The sequence below is a fragment of the Hypanus sabinus genome, chromosome 2 (genome assembly GCF_030144855.1).
Source record: "Hypanus sabinus isolate sHypSab1 chromosome 2, sHypSab1.hap1, whole genome shotgun sequence".
Classification (NCBI taxonomy): Eukaryota; Metazoa; Chordata; class Chondrichthyes; order Myliobatiformes; family Dasyatidae; genus Hypanus; species Hypanus sabinus.
In genome coordinates, this window is record NC_082707.1 from 124,679,159 (window position 1) to 124,703,748 (window position 24,590).

Below are 24,590 nucleotides of genomic sequence, written 5' to 3' on the forward strand. Positions count from 1 at the left end.
GGACATAAAAGAAGGTGATTAATTCACTCTTCCCCTTCTCAGTCTGTGTTGGCTGTTTCGTACATTATAATCATAGCATTTTATCTGTGCCATTGTTTTATTTATTATACCATATGACAGTTCAGCTCACTTAGTACTGCCTTTGTCTGTCTTATCAATTTCTTTGAAAATGGCTTCTTCTATATTTAGTAGTACTTGGCCAGCATTCACCAACCCCTACACAATGTCCTTTTTGTTTCTTGACTATGCCTTTGACGTGTTATTTCATCCCAGTGGATCACTACAGACTCATCTCGCCATGATGAGCTTTCTAATCCTTCCTTAACGTAATTACAGATGTTTTTGTGCTGCATCGGATCCGGAGTAACAATTATTTTGTCCCTCTTCAATCGTGACCTAGATTTTCTTTTATATCTGTACTTGTTACCCTGAGCAGGACACAATCGAGGTTTGAAAAGCTCAAAGTACATTTATTATTAAAGTATGCATACAATATACAACCTTGAGATTTGTCTCCTTGAAGACAGCCAGGAAACAAAGAAACCCAAAGGACCCATTTAAAAAAACCCATCAAACACCTGATGTGCAGAAAACAAAACATGTAAACACTAAAAGTGAGCAAATAGCATTCAGAACTGAGGTTCACAGGAGACACAAAGCCAGTCATCACTGCAGCTGTTCCAGGAGCACGTTAGCTGCAGGCCACAGTCCCAGTTCAGTGCAGAGATGAGTAAATCCCAGCACAACTACAAGAGGTACCAAACACATAACTGATCCATGTTAAAGAACCTGTGTGGGAGCTTCCTCAGAGATAGTTCCAAGCTGTTGCTGTACCTCCAGATGCACTGGAGTTTCTGCTGCATTGCCCAGAACACTTAGATAAAGATACCCAAGCCATATCTTTGTGAAATAAAATTAGGAATGATTCATTTTGTCTGCTTCATGGTTTGTCCACTTTATAACACAATATCCCAATAGCCTTATCACCTTGAATACATATATATATATATATATATATATATATATGTACACACACACACACACACATATACATGTATCTATATATAATCACCTGGTCCCTCAACATCAGCCCCATAGCCAAGAAAGCCCAGCAGTGTCTCTACTTCTGCAAAGGCTGAGGAAAGTCCATCTCCCCCCCCCCATCCTCATCACATTCTACAGGGGTTGTATTGAGAGCATCCTGAGCAGCTGCATCACTGCCTGATTCGGAAATTGCACCATCTCAGATTGCAAGACCCTGCAGCGGATAGTGAGGTCAGCTGAGAAAATCATCGGGGTCTCTATTCCAGCCATCATGGACATTTACACTACACACTGCATCCACAAAGGAAACAGCATTATGAAGGACCCCATGCACCCCTCATACAATCTCTTCTCTCTCCTGCCGTCTGGGAAAAGGCACCGAAGCATTTGGGCTCTCACGACCAGACTATGTAACAGTTTCTTCCCTCAAGCTATCAGACTCCTGAATACCCAGAGCCTGGACTGACACCTTACTGCCCTATTGTCCTGTTTATTATTTATTGTAATGCCTGCACTGTTTTGTGCACTTTATGCAGTCCTGGGTAGGTCTGTAGTCTAGTGTAGTATTTTTCTCTCTGTGTTGTTTTTTTATGTAGTTCAGTCTAGTTTTTGTACTGTGTCATGTAACGCCATGGTCCTGAAAAACGCTGTCTCATTTTTACTATGTACTGTACCAGCAGTTATGGTCAAAATGACAATAAATGTGACTTGACTTTATATATATATATTTTCTTTTGTTCATACATCACTGTCTGGCAACTCTCCCCTTCCCACTCTCCATCCCTAAACATCCAATGAATGGTTGTTGCCCGGATACGACCACGCTTAGCAACAAGCCTCAGCTTTGAAGGCTGTCTTCCATTTAAATCTTTCTCCATCAAGGAGGAAGCACACTTGGCACAATGGGTTCATTCACATTCCTCACGTCTAATGGGTGCAGTGAGTCTGGCATCAACACAACGTGCAATGACTGAATGTTTGTGTTCTCATTTGGCCTCTGGTTTGCTTGTCAGTGTGTTGATGGATTCACATGGGTCACGCTGCTTCATGTGTGTGCCAGGAAGTTCTGACAGTGTGGGATAAACAACAGGAAACTTGTAATTGCAACTAGGTTTGTAAAATCACAAGAGCAGCTGTATGGATTGGAAAGGGTTGAAGCTATATGGGGCAGACAAGCTCAGGTAGACAACTCGATCAGCATTGACGAGTTGGGCCTTAGGGCCTGTTTCTGTTGACCTCGATGACCCCAGTCCAAATTCTATTAACACCAAACACAACCACATCGCTTAATACTATCATCTAGCCAATAATCTACTCCACAATCTGCAATGTACACTGCAAAGTGTTTACCCCACTTATAGAAAGGTTATGTGGTACTGTTCAAACCCAACCCTATTAAACTGTCCTAGCATACAAGCCATAACATAACCTACAAGACTGTATCACTTTATACTCTATGGTCACAAATACTGGAAAACTTATTTTGTAATAATACCCAAATCTTGAGCTGAGCCTTTAACTGCAGAATTCTGCTTTCCTTTTTCTCTAATCCAAAATATATCATGGTACATTCCCAAATCCTGCACCTGCAACCCACAGAACCCTGCTGTCCTACACAATAACCAAGGCTATAATGGACACAGGGTTCGAGAAGCAGAAACAGTAGCCTATCCTTGCCATTTTACACAGAGCAAATGCCTGCCACATTGTGCACTGCAAAATCAAACTACTGAATTCTGCTATTTTATGATATCCCGGTTTACAATTTTGGGCCAGTACACTGGAATGGGCATACTTCTGCTCTCCTAAGGCCACAGGATATTTTTTAGCCAGCCGGAGGAGCAAACAGAGCCTCTGTTTAATTAAAGTTGAAAAATCAGAAAACCCCAAATGCTGAAAAGCTGAAGCAAATCTCAAAGTTAAAATAAAAATGCTGGAAGCACTCAGCAGGTCACACAGCACCTTTGGAAAGAGAAACAGCTTTAGCGTTTCAAGACTGTCTGAGTGTTTCTGGCATTTTGCACTTTTAACCTTAGTTTAAGAAGAGGTTTGTGTTGTCAGAATGCGGCACTCCCTCAGTACTACAAAAGTAGTTTCACTCCTGGAACAGGAGTTAGAGCACACAGGGGTCCGAATCACAGGCAGGTTGTCCCTCCTGCAGGCCAAGCCGGAGAACAAGGGCAATTCTTTGGAGTTACAATGACCTGAGTTGTCAGATGGAGGAGGCAGCTTGCAGTGTGCAAAAGAGCTGGTCCTGAGGAGGAGGAGCAAAAAAATTCCCACACCGCAACATGAGGCAACAGCAGCTGGAAGACAGATGTTTACCAGGGTATTGGGAACTTGGGAGATGTATTGCTGCATCAGGAAGCCACCTGATTAGAGGAGACACGGAGGACAATGACGTGGTCCTGACCTCTTCCGGGTTTGAGGGCTGTAACAGTTCAGGTTTGAATATTTTACTAACCCTAATTGTTAATGCCCAGTGCCTAAATCTGCTCGCATGAAGAGAAACAACAGCTGGAAGGAGCACTGATACTAAGTCAATGCCTCCAAGTTATAAATACATGGGTGAGAGCCAAGGATTAAGTTGCATTAACGTAGATCAAATCAAGATCTCAAAGTGATAACCCAGGAGGAAATAGCACACATTGCTTTTGGCTTAAACGACTTGGTTGAAATAAAGCCGCCACATCTCTTCCTGGTAGGTAGGTATCTATCTATCTATCTTATCAATCAGCGGAAAATGATCCCAAGCAGGAGGGAGCACTCCAGACTTTGAAGGAATCAACAGCACTCCAGGGAACATCCCTCGCGCTGAGTGTCAGAGTCCCGGATACAATATCACGGAGGGGTATTATAAGCACAAGGTTACAGAGACGGGGACAGCTGACATTAACACACAAGCACTCAGCAGCTTGTGTCAACCCCAGGAAGCAGGCTGCCACGTGATCTGATCCTAGGTGCTCACAGAGCGGCAGGGACAGTTATAGTGCCTGGGAGGCCATTTGGCCCATCATGTTGATGGAAGGCTGTTGAGCTTAACCTCACTTTCCCACCCCTCAGTTTTCAGCCTCACAGTTTACAGTACCGAAGTGTTCAAACTGACACAAGAGAGTGCTGGAGGAACTCAGCAGGTCCAGCAGCATCCGTGGGGATGAAAGGAGCTGCTGACGTTTTGGGTTGACACCCTGTAACAGGATCCTCTGACCAGCAATGTCAACAATTCCTTTCTTCCCACAGATGTTGCTTGGCCAGCTGAGTTCCTCCAGCTGATGGTCTTATTTTCTTACTGACACTGTTTACAGTCATAGTAAAGTACAGCACAGAAACAGATGTTTTGGCCCATCCGGTCCATGTTGTGCTATTTAAACTGCCTAATCCTAGTGACCTGCACAGGGACCATAGCCCTCCATAGCCCTACCATCCATGTACCTATCCAAACTTCTCTTAAATGTTGAAATTGAGCTCACATTGGCAGCTCATTCCACATTCTCACGATCCTCTTGAGTGAAGAAGTTTCCCCTCATGTTCCCCTTAAACCTTAAATCCTTAACCCATGCCCTCTAGTTCTAGTGAAAAAAGCCTGTTTGTATTTACCCTATCTAAACTCCACATAATTCTGTATACCTCTACCAAATCTCCTCTCAATCTTCTATGTTCCAAGGCATCAAGCCCTCCATTCAATCCTTCCATATAACTCAGGCCCTCCAGACTCAGCAACATCCTTGTAAATTTTCTCTGTACTCTTTCAACCCTATTATATTCTTCCTGTAGGTAGGTGACCAAAACTGCACAAGAAACTCCAAATTAGGTCTCACCAATGACTTATACAAGTTCAACGTAACGTCCCACCATCTGTACACAATACTTTGATTTATGAAGGCCGCTGTGCCAAAAGCTTTCTTTATGATCCTATCATCCCGTGTTACTACTTTCAATGAATTATGTATCTGTATTCCCAGATCCCTTTGTTCGACCATACTCCTCAGTGCTCTACCATTCACTGTATAAGACCAACCCAGGTTGTTCCTACTGAAGTGCAACACCTCACACTTGTCTGCATAAAATTCCATCTGTCCTTTTATCAGCCCCTTTTTCCAGCTGGTCCAGATCTCCTGCAAGCTTTGATAGTCTCCTTGCTGTCCACCACACCTCCAATCTTGGTTTAAATATGATGAAGGTTTCTGCCTCCACCACCATTCCAAGCACAAAGTGCTAGATGCTACTGGGGTATTTTCCTCAGCTTCCCTTTAATTCCTCACAGATCGTTGTCTTTTGATATCATCCTCTGTCTGACACAAGGATTGGAGCATAAAGAAACAAAAGGCACCTATATAAATGACCTGGATGAGGAGGTGGAGGGATGGGTTAGTAAATTTGCTGATGACACAGAGGATGTGGGTGTTGTGGATAGTGTGGAGGACTGTCAGAAGTGACAGCGGGACTTCGTTAAGATGCAAAACTGGGCCGAGAAGTGGCAGATGGAGTTCAACCAAGTTAAGTATAAGGTGGTTCATTTTGGTAGGTCAAATATGATGGCAGAATATAGTATTAATGGTAAGACTCTTGGCAGTGTGGAGGATCAGAGGGATCTTGGGGTCCGAGTCCACAGGACACTCAAAACTGCTATGCAGGTTGACTGTGTGGTTATGCAGGCATACGGTGCATTGGCCTTCATCAACCGTGGGATTGAGTTCAAGTGCCGAGAAGTAATGTTACAGCTATATAGGACTCTGGTCAGACCCCACTTGGAGTACTGTGCTCAGTTCTCCAACTTCACTGCAGAAAGAATGTGGAAACTATAGAAAGGGTGCAGAGGAGATTTACAAGGACGTTGCCTGGATTGGGAGCATGTCCTATGAGAATAGGTTGAGTGAACTTGGCCTTTTCTCCTTTGAGTGACGGAGGATGAGAGGTGATCTGATAGAGGTGTATACGATGATGAGAGGCATTGATCGTGTGGATGGTCAGAGGCTTTTTCCCAGGGCTGAAATGGTTGCCACAAGAGGACACAGGTTTAAGGTGCTGGGGATGAGATGCCAGGGGTAAGTTTTTTACTCAGAGAGTGGTGAGTGCGTGGAATGGGCTGCCGTCAACGGTGGTGGAGGCGGATATGATAGGGTCTTTTAAGAGACTTTTGGATAGGTACATGGAGCTTAGAAAAATAGAGGCCTATAGGTAAGCCTAGTAATTTCTGAGGTAGGGACATGTTTGACACAATTTTGTGGGCCAAAGGGCCTGTATTGTGCTGTAGGTTTCCTATGTGGGTGTCGAGGGTGCTCAGCGAAGTGGAGGGGTTCCGGCTCTAATTACTTCATTCTCCTCTCCTGAACAAGTTATCTACTTGTTACACCTAGCCCTGGGCAACACGATCCATAAATATTATAAAGTGCCTCAATGAAAGTCATGCGATCAATGATCAGATTAGAAAATTACATCAAACCACAAAGATAGGGCTAAAAGAACGAACAAATAAAAGTGCTGACTTTAAAAATCCTCCTGTGGTTGAGAGATGGATATTTGAAGAGGGAGTGTACTGTCACTGAGAGCATGGCAAAAGGTGCGTGTGTGTGTGTGTGTGTGTGTGTGTGTGTGTGTGGACCCCCCCAGAACCCCGGGCACTCTCTCTTCTCACTGCTGCCCTCAGGAAGGTGGTACAGGAGCCTCCTCAACCCCCAGCACCCCGGGCACTCTCTCTTCTCACTGCTGCCCTCAGGAAGGTGGTACAGGGAGAGGAGTGGGGAGAGTAAGGAAGTGTGGAAGTCAAAAGATTAGAGAAACACACAATTGATGGCATGTGCACAGTCGCGCAAGAGGTCAAATTAGGTCTCACCAACATCTTGTACACCTTCAACATAACAACCCAACTTCTGTACTCAATACACTGATTTATGAGGGCCAATGTTCCAAAAGGTCTCTTTACAATCCTAAGTACCTGTGTCACCACTTTCAAGGATCTGTATTCCCAAATCTCTCTGCTCTACTGCACTCCTCAGTGCCCTACTACTCACCTTGCAAGTCCTACTCTGGTTTGTCCACCTAAAAGTACAACACCTCACACTTGTCTGAATTAAATTTCCTCTTCCATTTTATCAGCTGGTCCAGATCCCACTGCAAGCTTTGATTGCTTTCTTCACTGTCAACTCCACCCCCAATCATAGTGTCATCCACAAATTTGCTGTTCAAGTTATCCACATTATCATCCAGGTCATTGATATAGATGACAAACAACAATGGACCCAGCACCAATCCCTGCAGCATTCCACTAGTCACAAGCCTTCAGTCAGAGAAACAACCATCTACAACCACTCTCTGGCTTCTTCTGTAAAGCCAATGTCTAATCCAATTTACTACCTCATCTTGAATGTCGAGCGATTGAACCTTCTTGACCAAACTCATATGAAGGACCTTGTCAAATGCTTTGCTTAAGTCCATGTAGGTAACATCCTCTGCCTTACCTTCATCAACTTTCCTGGTTACTTCCTCAAAAAACTCTAAGAGATTTGTTGGACATGACCTACCACACACAAGACCATGTTGACTATTCCTAATCAGTCCCTGTCTATCTAAATACATATACTGTATATCTGGCTCCTTAGAATACTTTCTAGTAACCCACCACAACGGATGTCAGCCGCACCAGCCTATAATTTCCTGGCTTATTCTCAGAGACTTTCTTAAACAATGGAACGAATTTACCTTTCCTCCAATCATCTTCCTCCTCGTCTGTGGCTAAGAACGTTTTAAATATCACTTCTACTGCCCCTGCATTAGCCTCCAGCAGGGTCCAAGAGAACACTTTATCAGGCCCTGGGGATTTATCCACCCCAATTCGCCTCAAATCAGCAGACATATCCTCCTCTGTAATCTGTATATGGTACAAGGCCTCACTGTGGCTTTGCCTCACCTATAGAATCTGTGTTCATTTCCTGAGTAAATACAGATGGAAAAGAAACATTTAACATCTCCCCCATTTCTTCCATGCATAGATGAAAATTTTCATCTTCAGGAGGACCAATTTTGTCCCTTGCTAAAAGAAACCTCATGCCTTCTTTTAGCCCTCCTAATTTCCCTCTTAAGTGTCTCTTGCATTTCATATACTCAAGCACCTCTTTTGCTATTTCTTGCATATACCTGCAATGCATCTCCTTCTTTTACTTAACCTTTACTCATAATTTCTTGAAAAGCAAAGTTCCCTAAAAACATTATCCTTGCCTTTTATTCTGACTGGAACACACAAACCCTGCACTCTCAAAATTTCACTTTTGAAGGCCTCCCACTTACCAAGAACACCTTTGCCAGAAAACAACCTGTCACAATGCACACCTGCCACATCCTTTCTGATGCCATCAAGATTGGCCTTTCTCCAAGATAGAATCTCAACCTGAGGAGCAGAAATCATAATTATCTCAAAACTAGTGGCATTATGATCACTAGATGCAAAGTGACTCCCGACACAAACTTTTGTCACCTGCCTTGTCTCATCCTAAATGGGAGATCCAGTATCGTACTCACTCTAAGTGGGATCTCTGTGTACTGATAAAGGAAATTTTACTGAACACATCTGATGAACTCTATCACACCCAGCCTTCTTACAGTCCCAGTCAAAATGTGGAAAGTTAAAAATCACTTACTATCACAACCTTATGTTTCTTGCAATCTCTCTGCAAATTTGCTCTTCTAATTCCGAGACTGTCGGATGGTCCATAAGATAATTTCATTAATGTGGTCATCCCTTTTTTATTCCAGAGTTCTACCCGTATAACCTCAGTAGACGAGCTCTGCAGTCTACCCTTTCTGAGCACTGCTGTGACATTTTCCCTGACTAGCAATGGCACCCCTCCCCATTTAATTCCTCCTGCCTATCAAGTCTACAACAACAGAACCCGGGAACATTCAGCTGCCAGTCATGCCCCTCCCACAACCAAGTCCCACTAATGGCAACACTGTGCCAATTCCTGGCGCTGTGCGACCTCAAGCTTCTGTACCTCCTCCTTGACCTGCACTTCCTTCCCATTTTGTTCTCTCTTTATTTTCATCAGCTGCCTCAGATTCTACCACTTGCTTACATACGATTAGCAATTTACATCGGCCAATTAACTACCAACCTGCACATCCCTGGGATGTGGGAGGAAACGAAATTGACAACTGAAGCCATTATGCCACTGTAATATCTATCTTCCCTCACCTCTAAAGATGATGGGAGTCTCTCATGGGATCTACAGTTCAGGAGCTCAAACTGAATGGTGGAGCAGGCCTATATGGTTTTCTGCTGTTCCCATAACCATTGAGTTAACCACACAACTTCTGGTCATTTTCCTAGAACAAATTTTCAAGTAGCACAAACTTTGGGGTATTCCATACAGACAAGGCTGGAACTCCCAATGCCTCCTAAGTCACTAAATAACACAACTACCCTCCCCTACCTTCTTGCCCTGACTGGCAGCATTCAGCCTCAAGGTGGTAATGAAGAACAACATTAATATGAAACAAGATTTGAGGTCAGATGCCCTTGCAACCTCAGCTAGGGAGAGGCACTTCAAACAGCAACTTAAACAATGCCGCGAGCAAAAGTTTGTTACAGGCTGCAGCAGGCTACAGAAAAGCATTCAGTTGAAGGTAAGGTCACACAATCTCATGAATAGCCCAATTTTTTTCAAGAATTCAAGGTTAAACTCATTGCCTCTGCTCTGAATAAACATGGGAGTGAAAGGGAAATACTTTGCTTGGATTTTCCATACATTGCAAGATCCCAAAAAAAGCAATGGAGTGAAGAGCCCGATATTCCCCTCGTGTGCCGACAGTTGAGGGCTATCAGTGGGAAAGTTCCTCATTTTTCCTTAGAACTGTTCTGAGGAACCCTGCAGAAGCACCTGTGAGGCCAATGGTTTACCCTCAGCTAAAGGGCCGCTCTGCTGATAATCCGCCTCTGCTCAGTACTTCATCAGAGGGCTGGCCTAGGCTTTGAACCCAGCTTTTTGGAGTGGGCCCTTAGACATACTTTTCAGACAGAAACTAAACACCTTCTCCCTTGCAATTCCTGTGTTGCTGTTACAGTCTGACCTGGTTTGCTTAAAAATACAGGCTGTTATCAAATATTCCTTTTAATTTACAGATAAAGCTTGGTAACAGTCCCTTCTAGCCCAAAGAACCCACGACGCCTATACCCATGTGACCAATTAGCCCACTAACCTGTCTGTTTTCGGAAAGCAGGAGGAAATGGGACACCAGGAGAAAACCCACATGGTCACAGGGAGAACGTACAAACTCCTTATAGTCAGCAGTTGGAATTGAACCTGGGTCACTGATGCTGTAATTGCATTATGCTAACCACTATGCCACCAAGCCTCAATTTCCTTAGTCATTCAATGTTGACTCCCAGTGAAGTAACTTGTTAGTCCCATTGCCTTCACCCTGCCTCCCCATAGTCCTGAATCTTGTACTTTTACAACATCCATCACCTCCCCCTTTGTTCTTTTGCCCCTTACACTTGGGGGGAACATATGGTAGGCAATAAACCTACCAGCACATCTATAGAACGTGAGAGGAAACTAGAGCAGAGAGGGAAAACGGGAGAACATGCAACCTGCATACATTCAGCACCTCCCAAGTTTAGGATTGAATCTGAGTCACTGGAGATGCATGGAGACTGCCACAGTCCAGGCAAAGGAGAAGTTGATTTTAGAACTTCAACTATTGATACCGTCAGGGTTTGAAGGCATTGTGGAGATGGCTTGCTGTCGATGCATTCCTCACCATATGACTCTGTCAGTCTCTGACAAAAGAAAGAGCTGGGAATTTAAGCTGAGAGTAACTGCAAAGCCTGTTGACCTTCACCAATTATTATCCATGCACTATTGAAAGCATCATGCCTTGCTATGGCAACTGCTCTGCCCAAGGCTGCAAGAGTTTGTGGTTGTGGGCACAGCTCAGTCCATCATGGAAATCAGCCTCCCTTCCACTGGCATCATCTACACTTCCTGCTGCCTTGGGGAAGCAGCCAATATTACCAATCTCTTGTACAGTGAGGATGAACTCATTCTCGTTGTGACTGCTGCAGCCTGAGCACACTCTCTGTCACTACATATTTTGCATTCTGTTATTGTTTTTCTTTCGTTACACCTCAATGTCATCGTGTTTTGAAATGATCTGTACGGATGGCAGGCAAAGCAGATTTTATCTGTATCTTGGAACATGCGTCAATGATACATCAATTAACAACAACCTCTGCAAAACATACAGAAGGCACTGCTGTGAGTCATCTGCCCTGAAGACAGCATTACCACAGCCTACAGCAGCAATTTCTTCAGTCCTCAGTCTCTTTATCTCTGGAATTCTCACACTATCTCTTTACCTCTCACCCCATAAAATCTCTTTTATTTACTTATTATATCACAGAAGGAGGAGATTCACTGGGGACTTTGCCTTCACTTCTAGATCCCTTTATCTCTGGCATTCTCTCATCATGTCTTTAGCTCTCCTCCCATAAGCTGATGCTTATAATCTCCTATTATATAGTGGATGGAGGATATTCCAATTGAGTCCCTGCTGACACGCAGTCGAGCAATCCCATTAGTCCCCTCCCCCCCAACTAGCCCCCCCCCCCCCGCAACCTATTATTTCTCATGAACTCCCCCTCTTCCCCATTCATCCACACTCAGGTGTAACTTTTGGTGGCCAATTCCATAGGACCAAAAGATATAGGGATAGATGTAGGCCACTCGGCCCATTGAGACTGCTCCTCCATTCAATCATGGGCTGATCCAATTCTTCCACTCATCCCCACTCCCCTGCCTTCACCCCATACCCTTTGATGCCCTGGCGAATCAAGAACCTATCTATCTCTGCTTTAAATACACTCAATGACCTGGCCTCCACAGCCCCTCGTGGCAACAAATTCCACAGATTTACCACCCTCTGACTAAAGTAATTTCTCCGCATCTCTGTTCTAAAAGGACGTCCTTCAATCCTGAAGTCATGCCCTTGTGTCCTAGAATCCCCTAGCATGGGACATAACTTTGCCATCTCTAACCTGTTCACCCGTGTTCGAGATTTTGGAGAAAACCAGGACACACCAAGTCATCACATTGTGAGAATCTCACACCGACTTTGCAGGAGGTCAGGTTGAAACCCAGATGACTGGCTGTGAGACACTGCACTGCTTTGAGCAAAGTATTCAGATATCACCGTTTGTAGCTCAGAGTCACGTTCTGTTTGATAATGCCCCAATGAAGTGCCCAGAGGGGATATTTCCCTCTACTAAAGATGCTTGGTAACTGTTAGTCCAACAATTTCAGTACACAGGCCTTACTGAAAATACACATTGCCAACTTGCAACTTACCCCTCTTTACTACGGCTTATTGTTGACAAAGTTTCTCCGAGCCAGCCACTGAAAATGTATCTTTGTGGGAACTAGGTTGAAATCTCCTTACGTCTGCAGGGAGTGACAGATCTGAGGGATTAGTGCTCTTTGACTGGGTATCAATGCTTCAGCACTCTTGTCCCAATACTGAACCCCCTTCACCCACAGTCAGCAGATCACAAAGTCTCTTTTTGATCATTCATAGGAACCTTTATTTTTGGAGGGGGCAAGGCTGGGGGGAATAAATTGCACACGAGTGAAGATAGAAGGCAGAGTATTTTTTGTTATTGAAATAGCAAGCAACAAAAGATCTGAAGTGAATGAACTGAGCCGTTTGTGAGTTATTGACAGGTATTCTTAGAGATTATATTACCAAATATTAGGTCAATTAATTAACCAGTACTCTACTCTCATACACAGCTTCCCCTGATACACAGGTTATGTCAGAGCTGGGAAATATTCAACTGCTGTTGGGTTGGAATTGAACACTGGTAACCATGGTAATTCTTTTCTCTTTCTAGAACACAGATGAGGTAAGGCTTTCACACTGAAAAGGATGAATGGGGACTCAACTTCTCCTCCATCCCTAATATCCCTCCAACTGTCCTACTTCGAATCTATCTGCTTAGTATTTAGGTTTTAAACTGCCCTTTCATAGGAGAATCTTTGCTCTTTGAAAGGTCAAGGACTTGAGAACTTTGTGGAACTGGAGCAGAAAGCCTGGGGCAGAGCAGCCATGATGATATTGAACAGTAGAAAATGGCTGCTCATGCTTCTATAGTCTTAAGTTCTTTTGATTTAACCTGGAAGTAAGGGGTGAAGTTTTGAGCTGGAAGGAAGAATTAATGTAAAAATAGCAAAATAAAACCCTGCGTGTACGTATACAGAGCCGCTTGTGATTTTTAGACATTTCCATTGTGTATTGAAGTCAATGAAATATGGTCCCAAATCCTCACACAGCAAATTCACAAGACAGGCCATTCAGCCCACTGTGACTGCTAGCCCAAAATGATTATCCAGTCGCATCTCCCCTTCCAGCACTGGGTCCTGCATATCATGGCTCTTCAAGTAGACACCTAAGTTCTATGTAACCCTGATACGTATTTCTGCCTCCCCCATTATTCCAGACAGTGAGATCCAGACCACTAGGTCACAACCACGGACTCTGCCACGGAGTCTGCTTGCCTTCGCAGGCAGGTGATGAAACGGATTTGGCAATCGCACTCGTGAGTAAGCATGCTCCAGCCAATTGAGGTCTCGTTGTGGTGGTACTTAACTCCCTTCCTCTTGTTTCAGACTTAACATCAATGCTCTCTGCTTACCATTGTCCCGGTTCCCATAAAGAAGACTACCATTTAGACTGATGTTTAAAGGAATGGTGTTTGTTTGGTGTGAAGCTATTACTGCCAAGCTGCTCTATCGGTATTAGCTTCAGTTTGACCGTTCTAGTTAATGGCCCTATTGGCTTAGCGATTATTACTTCTTTATTTCTGCACAGTTAATATTAAAAGTGTAGGAAATTTTGATCTGCTTCAGAGTCACTCTCTCTCGGCATTTAGGCCATAACTGCAGATCCCTGTCACCATGTGGGGGAAGCACATACTCCTCTCTCCTCCATCTCTTCACCGATTGGTGTGAATCTACAATCTCTGGTTTCTGACTCTGCTGGAAGAGACTTGGAAAACGCCGTCAGACAGTGATGGAAGCAGAGTTGCTGAGAGCATTTAATAAATGCCTAAATGGTGAAATGAATTGCTGAACCACAAGAGGCTACGGACCAAGTGCTAGAAGACTGGAAGATATGGATGGGGGCCCACTGTTGGTGTGGAGGTGATGGGACCTTTTGGCTTATTTCCTTACTATATGACCCAATGAGACATTCCCATTTACTCTGGCTGAACCCTCCATGATTTTACACATCTTGTGATGACAGAAAATGCATCATCTGGTCCTTCACAAAGTCAGCAAGAGGACAGCGCCCTGTTACTTTCTTCTAGTGAAGGATCACTATTGGCCAAGACACCGATCAGAATTCTCTTAGCTTTACAGCGATTTCCTTCCTCCACCCAAAGTGGCAGGGAGGGTTCTCAGTTTAACATCTTATCCTTAAAAAGATCATAACTCACTGGATATAGCATCAGCTATCAAATCCTAAACCCAAGCTTTTGGACTCAAAGACAGTTGGTAACGTGTAGCTGCAATTGCCCTAGTACAAGACCATGAGGAAAACTGTCAGCAGGATGAAATAAAATCTGGATAAAAAAGCTTTGACGGTTAACAAACAAATATGGGAGGCTTTAATATCCACATAACATGGCTGAAGTGAGGCATGGACTGGGTGTACCCATCTTCCTTGTGACCTGCTGAAGCAAAAGGCTAGCGTAAAAAAAAACATGATTGTAAATAGATTTTTAACAGGACAACAAATTTTCTGAGTAGCTAGTAAACTACGAAGATCCAAAATGTTAAACACTTCAGAGTCTTGGAGTCTTGAAAGAAAACAAGTTAACTCTAGAAAAACTCAAATAATTAGTTGTTGCATCATATGTGGAAGAAAATAGTGACCTGACTAAGCTTATCTCAATTCCTCAGCAAATCACTACCTGCCCCAAACCTCACTGATACAACACTGCAAAGACATGCATCAGCACATTCTTTTTCTCCACTGGTTGGGTGAGAGAAACTGGTTAGTATCAAAGCAGATTGCAGTGACAAAATATTGCAGGTTGTCCTGAAATAATTGTCCAAATTTAGTCAGGTCTGACACTGTCAGTCAGGGTCTCCACAGATCAGACTGTCAGAGTCAAGTTCGGACCCAGCGAAACCTGCAGCTACTGATGTACACTTTGTTGATAATATCAGCCAGCAACTGGCACGCTTTGTAAAATGCTGAAGCTAGGACAGTATTCCATTTCATTTAATTCCGGAAGGCAATAAATCACAGGCAATGGTCCAGAATTTATTGTAACTGATGACTGACTGGCACATGTCCAACGTGACCACACCCAATTAACCTCCAACAGCCTTGTGCAAGATTGTTTACCATTTAGGGGAGATGTGGTGTAACCTTCAAGGGAACTTCCCGAGGCTAGAGCTGTCAGGAGAGGGACTACTAACCGCCAATGCCGATCACATGGAAAGAATTAAGGAGGAAGGCTGAAGGGAAGAAGCAGATTCAATGTCCAGTCAGGTACCCAAAGAAAAAAATGAGAAGGAAAATGAAAATGAAAAGATTCAACTAGCAGAGAACAAAGAGGAAGTGACAGAAATTCAGCAGTTGAAAGCTGAAGGTAATAGTTGTTAATTGTCAGCGCAGGGATGCTATTAAGCAGTCTATAATAGGGAGCCATCCCGAGGGCAACAAAACCTGTGGTGGGGTGAGGACGCACCCACTGTGCAAATGCAGGATCTTGGTGGTGTATTAGCAGGAAGCCTGACAGGACAACCCTATTTCTGATCCACCAGCAGCATAACACCCTTGCAGAGTACATTCCACATACAGCAAAGAAAGCAGATGCCTCGCCATTATTTTGACTCCATTCAGAAATTGGTCATGCAGTGATTACTGCCTCAGTCAACCTAACGTAGACCAAACATGGCCATGGCCTAACTAGCAATGCCACATAATATCAAATTTCAGTAGATAAAGCGCTTCTGAGATAAGTTACGCAGAAGCCTATTATTCCAGAGACTGATTTAATTAGAGCAGACTTCCCCAGCATCTGCTCCTCCACAACCTACTGGCGTATGAAAAGCTCAGTGCTCTCTCTCTCTCTCTTCCCCCCCCCCCCCCCCCACCTGTACAGGGTGCATTGTTTCAGAATGCTGGGCAGTCACAATAGTAGGGGTTATTCCAGCCATGACCTGGCCCAACCTCCCAAGGTGTAGAAGGACTACTCTCAAGCTCGTCATCCAAGCCCCGACTACTGAAAGTTGGTTCATGGGCACGAGATACCAAAAATGCATTTACAGCACCTTCAATCCTGACCCTCTCTCATCCTCGATATTTGTCTGCATTAATTTTACAGCTTCAAAACAGCATTATAAGTGCATGTCACTGCTTCCAACCCTCCAAAGAAACCTTAGGAAATTTGTTACCCTCTGGTGAGTGTTTCCAGCACTTTTCTGTTTTAATTTCAGGCTTTCAGCTTTGACAGTTTTTTCTTTGTTTACGTAATCTAATTTGCGGGAAGTGGGCTCCCTCGTGGAATATTACAGTAAGTATTAATTGGTCAGAATTCTTGTGTCTATAACATCTTCCCTCACAGTTCTGGAATTGGGAACAGTCCTAAAGGATCACACGAAGTTGCCAGGCAGGTGTCCATAAGAGTACGACTGTCATTCCAGAACGCCTATGCATTTGGAGCCTTGTAATGCAACCAAACTTCTCTCCAAGCACCAAAGTGCCAGGTTACCATACAGGAAAACTTCCTGCACTTTGCCAGGATGGCTTCCCTTGGCTTTTTGGAGATATCATGGAGAAGACTTGGGCAATTGGACAAAGCTCCGGTCAGCAACAATGCAGAAGTTCCTACACTACACTCATTGTAGATATCAGACCATAAGACATAGGAGCAGAATTAGGCCTTTTGATCTATCGAGTCTGCTCCGCCATTCAATCATGGCATCTGTTTTTTCTCCCCTCCTTAACTTGGTAAGCAATCTCACATATGGCACCTTGTCAAAAGGACTTTTGAAAATCCAAATAGGAACATCCACTACATCCCCTTTATCTACCCTGCTTGTAATCTCCTCAAAGAATTCCAATAGGTTCCTCAGGCAAGATTTGCCCTGAAGGAAACCACACTGACTTTGTGCTATCTTGTCCTGTGTCACCGAGTACTCCATTACCTCATCCTTAACATATTCTCAACCACTGTCAGGCAAGCTTTCTGCTGCCTCCCTCCTTTCTTAAAGTGAGGAGTGATTCTTGCAATTTTCCAGTCCTCTGGGAGTCTACCAGAGTCCAATGGTTTTTGAAAGATCATTACTAGTGCCTCCACAATCTCTACTGCTACCTCTTTCAAAACCCTAGTTCATCTGGTCAGGGTGACATTAGGTGTTTCAGCTTTTTGAGCATGTTCTTCCTTGTAATAGTAACTGCACTCACTTCTCTTCCTTCACAGCTCCCTAATCACCTCTGGTTCAGTGCATAACACATAATCCAGTATAGCTGATCACCTAGTAAGCTCAGTGACAAATTGCTCTAAAAAGCCATCTAGTAGGTATTCAAGATCTTCAATCTCTTGAGATCCATTACCAACCTGATTTTTCCAATCAACCTGTATGTTAATTTCTCTCATGACTATCATAACATTGCCCTTTTGACACGCCTCTTCTATTTCCTGTTGTAATCTGTAGTCCACATCCCAGCTACTGTCTGGAGGCCTGTATATAACTGTCATTAGGGTCCTTTTACCCTTGCAGTTACTTAATTCAACCCACAAGTATTCAACATCTTTTGACTCTTCGTCACATCCTTCTAATCATTTGATGCCATTCTTTACCAGCCGAGCCTTGTCACCCCTTCTGGCTACCTTCTTATCTCTCCGATACAACATGTAACCCTGGACGTTCTGTTCCCAACTACAACCATCCTTCAGCCACGATTCAGTGATGACCCAACATCATACATGGCAATCTGTACAAGTTCTGCAACAAGATTATCCACCTTGTTTCTTGTACTCTGTGCACTGAGATGTAACACTCTGATACTGTATTTTGATTCTGTAACCCTAATGCACTGATAATCACACTGCTAGCTGTAGTTTTGTCCTATCATCTGCCTGCCCTTTCTGACAGTCTGACTGCTTGCTATCTTTACTTTTTTACCATCTGTCCTAACCTGAGTCCCTTCACTCGAGTTCCTATCCCCCTGTCAGGTTAGTTTAAACCCTCCCCAACAGCCTGCCCATAGAATATTGTTCCCCCTCGGGTTCAGGTGCAACCCGTCCCTTTTGCACAGGTCATAACCCCCACCAATGATCCAAGAACTTGAAGCCCTTCCCCCTGCACCAGCTTCGCCGCCATGCATTTATCTGCAAATCATCTTGTTTCTACCCTCACTGGTGCCTGGCACAAGCAGCAATCCAGGAACTACTCCCCTGGAGGTCCTGCTTCTCAGCTTTCTGCCTAGCTCTCTAAATTCTCTCTTCAGACCCTTTTTGCTTTTCCTTCCTATGTCATTGGTACTGACATCTGGCCGCTCTCCCTCCCCCTCCTCTGAAGGAACAGCTTCACTCCCCAAAACGAGCCTGGTGATTTTTACCAAGGTACACCACGTGACACTGTGCTTGGAGGCTGCTGAAAGCACTTTGGGCTGTGGTGCCGCCCATCCCAGTTGAGGTTTGGCAATGAGTCGGGCAGAACTCTGCCTATGCCTGAAGCAGATAAATGTTTGAACCTTTAAATGACATTCAATTTGAGCATTCCCGTTATTAAAAGATGTTTTGATTTGTATGAGACCAATGCCAATCACGATGCAGGCTGATGCAGTGGGAAAGCACAATCTAGACTAATTTTGGGCTGCACTGCTTCATGTTTAAACACGTGTCAGAACAATCAACAGTACAGCACAGAAACTGGCCCTTCAGCCCATGACGTTGTCCTGAATTAATTAAACTATAATTAAGTGACTTATTAAACTAGTCCCTTCTGCCTACACATTATGTCATCAAGATGAATGATCAGCATTAGGGAACAGTGCTGGTCTACACCAAGAAATCCATCCTTATTAACACTTTATGTAACTTCATGCTCAAATAGTTGCAAAATTGATCAGCAACATTTTCTTCTATGTTATTGCTATTCTGTGGGCATTCAACAGGCCAGGCAGCATCTATTTCTATAGGCGCTGCCTGACCTGCTGGGTTCCTCCAGCATTTTGCTTTGCATTCCCAGCAGCTGCAGATTTTCTCTTATTTGTGATTCTACGGGCATTTAACAGATACAGTCCTGAACCCATGTACCTCATAGCCAGATATACTGCAGATTCCAAACTTACTCACTGCTGCAGTCAGGGTCCCAGCACAATCCCTGAAATAGGGTGTACAGCAGAACTGGTCACAGTGACACTACAGAACTCAGCAACTCTGAGGGCACAATGACTGTCGTGCTGCCAGTGCAAATTCCAACAGGAGGGTGTTGAGATCATGGGGTGATACCAAAGGAGATACCAAGCATTGTGCAACTCCCCTTAATTAATGAACTTCTTGCATACTACAATACGGGATGTGATACTCTCAAAACAATGTTTGCCCTGTCAGACTCTGTAATAGAACACCATACGGTGGGTATATAAATACACATTATTTTCAACCTCTGTGTGCCTGAATGTCCTCTATCATCATGTATTTCACTGGAAACCTATAGCTTGATAGTCTTCAGTTATGCCATTACATTACTCTCCATTACATCCCGTGCATCCTTTCCACAACCCTCCATTACATCCTGTGTGATCTACCCACAACCCTCCATTAAATCCCGTGCGTCCTAACCGCAACCCTCCATTACATCCCATCCATCCTACCCACAACCCTCCATTACATCCCGTGCATCCTACCCACAACCCTCCATTACATCCCGTGCGTCCTAACCACAACCCTCCATTACATCCCGTGCGTCCTACCCCCAACCATCCATTACATCCCGTGCGTCCTACCCACAACCCTCCATTATATCCCGAGTCATACCCACAACCCTCCATTACATCCCGTCCTACCCACAACCCTCCATTACATCCTGTGTCCTACCCACAACCCTCCATTACATCCCGTGCATGCTACCCACAACCCTCCATTACATCTTGTGTGTCCTACCCACAACCCTCCATTATATCCCGTGTCATGCCCACAACCCTCCATTACATCCTGTGTCCTATCCACAACCCTCCATTACATCCCGTGCGTCCTACCCACAACTTTCCATTATATCCTGTGTCATACCCACAACCCTCCATTACATCCTGTCATACCCACAACCCTCCATTACATCCCGTGCGTCCTACCCGCAACCCTGCTTTACATCCCCTGCATCCTACCCGCAACCCTCCATTACATCCCGTGCATCCTACCCGCAACCATCCATTACATCCCGTGCGTCCTAACCACAACCCTCCATTACATCCCGTGCGTCCTAACCACAACCCTCCATTACATCCCGTGCGTCCTACCCACAACCCTCCATTACATCCCATGCGTCCTACCCACAACCCTCCATTATATCCCGTGTCATACCCACAACCCTCCATTACATCCCGTCCTACCCACAACCCTCCATTACATCCTGTGTCCTACCCACAACCCTCCATTACATCCCGTGCATCCTACCCACAACTCTCCATTACATCCCGTGTGTCCTACCCACAACCCTCCATTACATCCTGTGCGTCCTACCCACAACCCTCCATTACATCCTGTGTCCTACCCACAATCCTCCATTATATCCCGTGTCATACCCACAACCCTCCATTACATCCTGTGTCATACCCACAACCCTCCATTACATCCCGTGTGTCCTGCCCACAACCCTCCATTATATCCTGTGTCCTACCCACAACCCTCCATTACATTCCGTGCGTCCTACCCACAACCCTCCATTACATTCCGTGCGTCCTACCCACAACCCTCCATTACATCCTGTGTGTCCTACCCACAATGCTCCATTACATCCCATGCGTCCTACCCACAACCCTCCATTATATCCCGTGTCATACCCACAACCCTCCATTACATCCCGTCCTACCCACAACCCTCCATTACATCCTGTGTCCTACCCACAACCCTCCATTACATCTCGTGCGTCCTGCCCACAACCCTCCATTACATCCCGTGTGTCCTACCCACAACCCTCCATTATATCCCGTGTCATGCCCACAACCCTCCATTACATTCCGTGCATCCTACCCAAATTCCATTACACCCCATGCATCCCACTCACAGCTCTGTTACACCCCTTGCAAATCAATTACAACTCTCCATACACACCATCTACTCCAACCATAACCCCCCATTACACCCCATGCATACCCAGAACCCTCTATTACATTCCGTGTGTTCCACGCACAGCCCTCTGTGACACCCTATGCATCCCACTCACAACCCTCCATTACACCTTAGGCATCCCACCCACTGCACTTCATTACACCATGAGTGCCTCCCACCCACTGACCCTAATTACATCCATTACCTCTGACTGCCCAACATTTTATCCATGTACTGTGCATCACACCAGTAACAGGTCTGCAGAACAGTATAATCAGCGCAGAATATCGCTTAGACTTGGCGCAAGAATGGGCGAGAGGCATCTACTCACCATTTTCTGCATGTTGGCTGCAGGAGGCTGCACTTTGCTCCTGAGACGGTTGTGGTGAGCCAGGATGGCAAAACGCTCTTTAGGCGCTAACTCTGAAACGAGAAAACGGCAAAAGTATAAAAATGCAAATGTCAGGCATAGTCTAAAATCTCCATGGTGACGGAATGTGTCTCAAGAGTCCAATTCTGCGTCGTGGATTTGCATGAGGCAAAGATTAACCCCGCTAGTCTACTTATTCACTTTAAATACTCCAAATAAACCATGGACATTTCAAGGTGATTTTCAGACAATGTGTGAACTTCAATTCAAATACGTTCTTTTTTTAATTTTTATTTTGCATAATCTTCAAAATACTGAAGACATTTCACTCACCAACTGTACAGTTGGAGATGTTTGCAATCTGCAAATTTACACCGAGTTTTTACAGGAGCGAAATAAAGCCTTATTATTAATCAGAGCTACCCGCCTGAAACGAAAACAGGTCTTTAAGTGGTGCAGATCTTTAAATCAAGTGTAACTCGACCCTGTCTGTGCACGGTTCGCGGGATGGGATTCCGGGAGAGCCCGGCTGACTTTACCTTTCAGATCCCAGCTGAAGCCCCCTTTCCCCGCTGTTGCCGAGGCTGCCGCCGCCGCCAGGCTGGCGAGAAAAATGGGTAACACGGTCGGCCGTTTCATCTGGGTCTGAGCGGTCCCCAGAGCACGAACTGCAGCGCTGCCGCTTGGCACAGATGTCTCGTCCGCGACTAGTGCAGCGAAGCGCGCAGCGGCGAACCAAAGCGAGAGAGAGAGAGGAGCAAGCCCAGCTGAGTGGGTAGAATACCGTCACTGCAACCACTGGTTGCTACACGCACCGCCAACCGCACACTACAAGTACTTTCAAGTCATTGACCCCGCAACAAGGCGCGCACTGTGTTCCGTTGTAAAAGATACATAACGCGCAGCAGGCGGTGAATCCATCCCAGGCACAGTTAGACATTGCCAAGGGAATGATTAAAAGTTGCACATTGAATAACTGCGCCGTGCAATCGATAGACAAGGTACAGTAAGTCAATTGCAGACAGGTAGAACACGTCATATCATTTTGGGGTCATTGTAAGCTGGTAGTCAGATTGCTCCCTGCAGTACAGACTGGGGAGTCAAACAATGCACCATGTAATAATCGCACCCAGGTCCTAGCCAGCCATCCTGCTGTGCATTAATTACAAGCGTGCAATAGTTGGAGACAGTCTCGTTAGATATAGCATTATACATCTCTGCAGTCGGACAATATAAAGCGTTAGTGGGGCTCAATTGGTGTATGAGGGATGTGCTGAACTGGGGAGGATTCAAAGGAGGGTTCAGGAAGATGATTCCAGGATTGAATGGCTTGTCATATGAAGAGCGTTTGATGGCTCTGGGTCTGTATTCACTAGAATTCAGAAGAATGAAGGGTAACCCTATTGAATGGTGAAATGCCTTGGCAGAGTGGACGTGGAGAGGATGTTTCCTATGGTGGGGGAGTCTACGACCAGAGGATGCAGCCTCAGAATAGAGGGGCGTCCTTTTAGAATGCAGATGAGGAGGTATTTCTCTCGACGGAGGGTGGTGAATCAGTGGAGTTCTTTGCCACAGGCAGATGTGGAGGCAGAGTCTTTAAGGCAAGGGTTAATTGATTCTTGATAGGCCAGGGCAGGGAGGGATACCAATACCAGGACAAGGCAGGTGATTGAGGCTGAGAGGAAAATTGGACCAGCCATGATGAAAGGGCAGAGCAGTCTCAATGGGCCAAAATGGCTCATTCCTGCTCCTATATCTTATGGTCTTAGTATAGCTTGTACTGTGCTTCGGTTACAAGCAATTTCTACTGGTACATCTTAGGATGTAATATTTCAGATAGACCACACCATGCAATAATTACATCCAGGGAACAGACAGAGAAGATACAATGCACTTATTGCAACAGGTAATGTTTAGATATTACACCACGTCAAAAGGAGTGGACATCGGTGGTATAAGACTATAAGACATAGGAGCAGAATTAGGCCATTCAACCCATCGAGACTGCTCCACCATTCAATCATGGTTGATCTCGGATCCCACTCAACCCCATACACCTGCCTTCTCGCCATACCCCTTGATGCCCTGACCAATCAGGAAACCATCAAGTTCCTCTCTAACTCTGCCGCAGTCTGTGGCAGAGCATTGCACAGGTTCACTACTCTCCGGCTAAAAAATTCCTCCTTACCTCTGTTCTAAAAGGTTGCTCTTCAATTTTGAGACTGCGCCCTCTAATTCTGGATACCCCCACCATAAGAAACAATCTCTCCACATCCACCTTATCTAGTCCTTTCAACATTCGGTAAGTTTCAATGAGATGCCCCCACATTCTTCTGAATTCCAGTGAGTACAGGCCCAAAGCTGCCAAACGCTCCTCATATATCAACCCCTTCATTCCTGGAATCATCCTTGTGAACCTCCTCTGGACTCTTTCCAATGCCAACATATCCTTTCTGAGATATGGGGCCCAAAACTGTTGTTCTGACTAATGTCTTATAAAGCCTTAGCTTTATCTCCTTGCTTTTATATTCTATTCCCCTTGAAATAAATGCCAACATTGCATTTGCTTCTTTACCACAGACTCAAACTGTAAATGAACCTTCTGGGACTCTGTCACGAGGACTTCTCAGTGCCTCTACACCTCTGATGTCTGAATCCTCTCCCCATTTAGATAATAGTCCACACTATTGTTCCTTCTACCAAAATGCATTATCGTACGTTTCCCAACACCGTATTCCTTAACGCTAAGTGTAATACCACTTGGTGTGATGTCTAACTACTACATGATTTCAATGTTTGATTAAATTTCTGAAGTTCTCTAGATTTGGGGAA

General features: G+C 44.8%; 1 protein-coding gene across 2 annotated transcripts in view; it reads right to left on the minus strand.

The window, feature by feature from the left end:
- Positions 1–22,700, minus strand: part of LOC132383353 (C-type lectin domain family 18 member A-like) — a 71,391-nt gene extending 48,691 nt beyond the window's left edge. Inside the window, exons 1-2 of one of the 2 annotated variants that reach the window (XM_059954249.1) lie at positions 22,298–22,700; positions 21,720–21,811 (exon numbers count right to left, since the gene is read on the minus strand). In XM_059954249.1, the coding sequence (XP_059810232.1) occupies positions 21,720–21,811; positions 22,298–22,397 (192 nt within the window). In that variant the 5' untranslated portion in view covers positions 22,398–22,700. The remainder of the gene's footprint in view (positions 1–21,719; positions 21,812–22,297) is intronic. The other variant, XM_059954254.1, reaches the window with a different exon arrangement.
- Between the last annotated feature and the right edge of the window lie 1,890 nt (positions 22,701–24,590).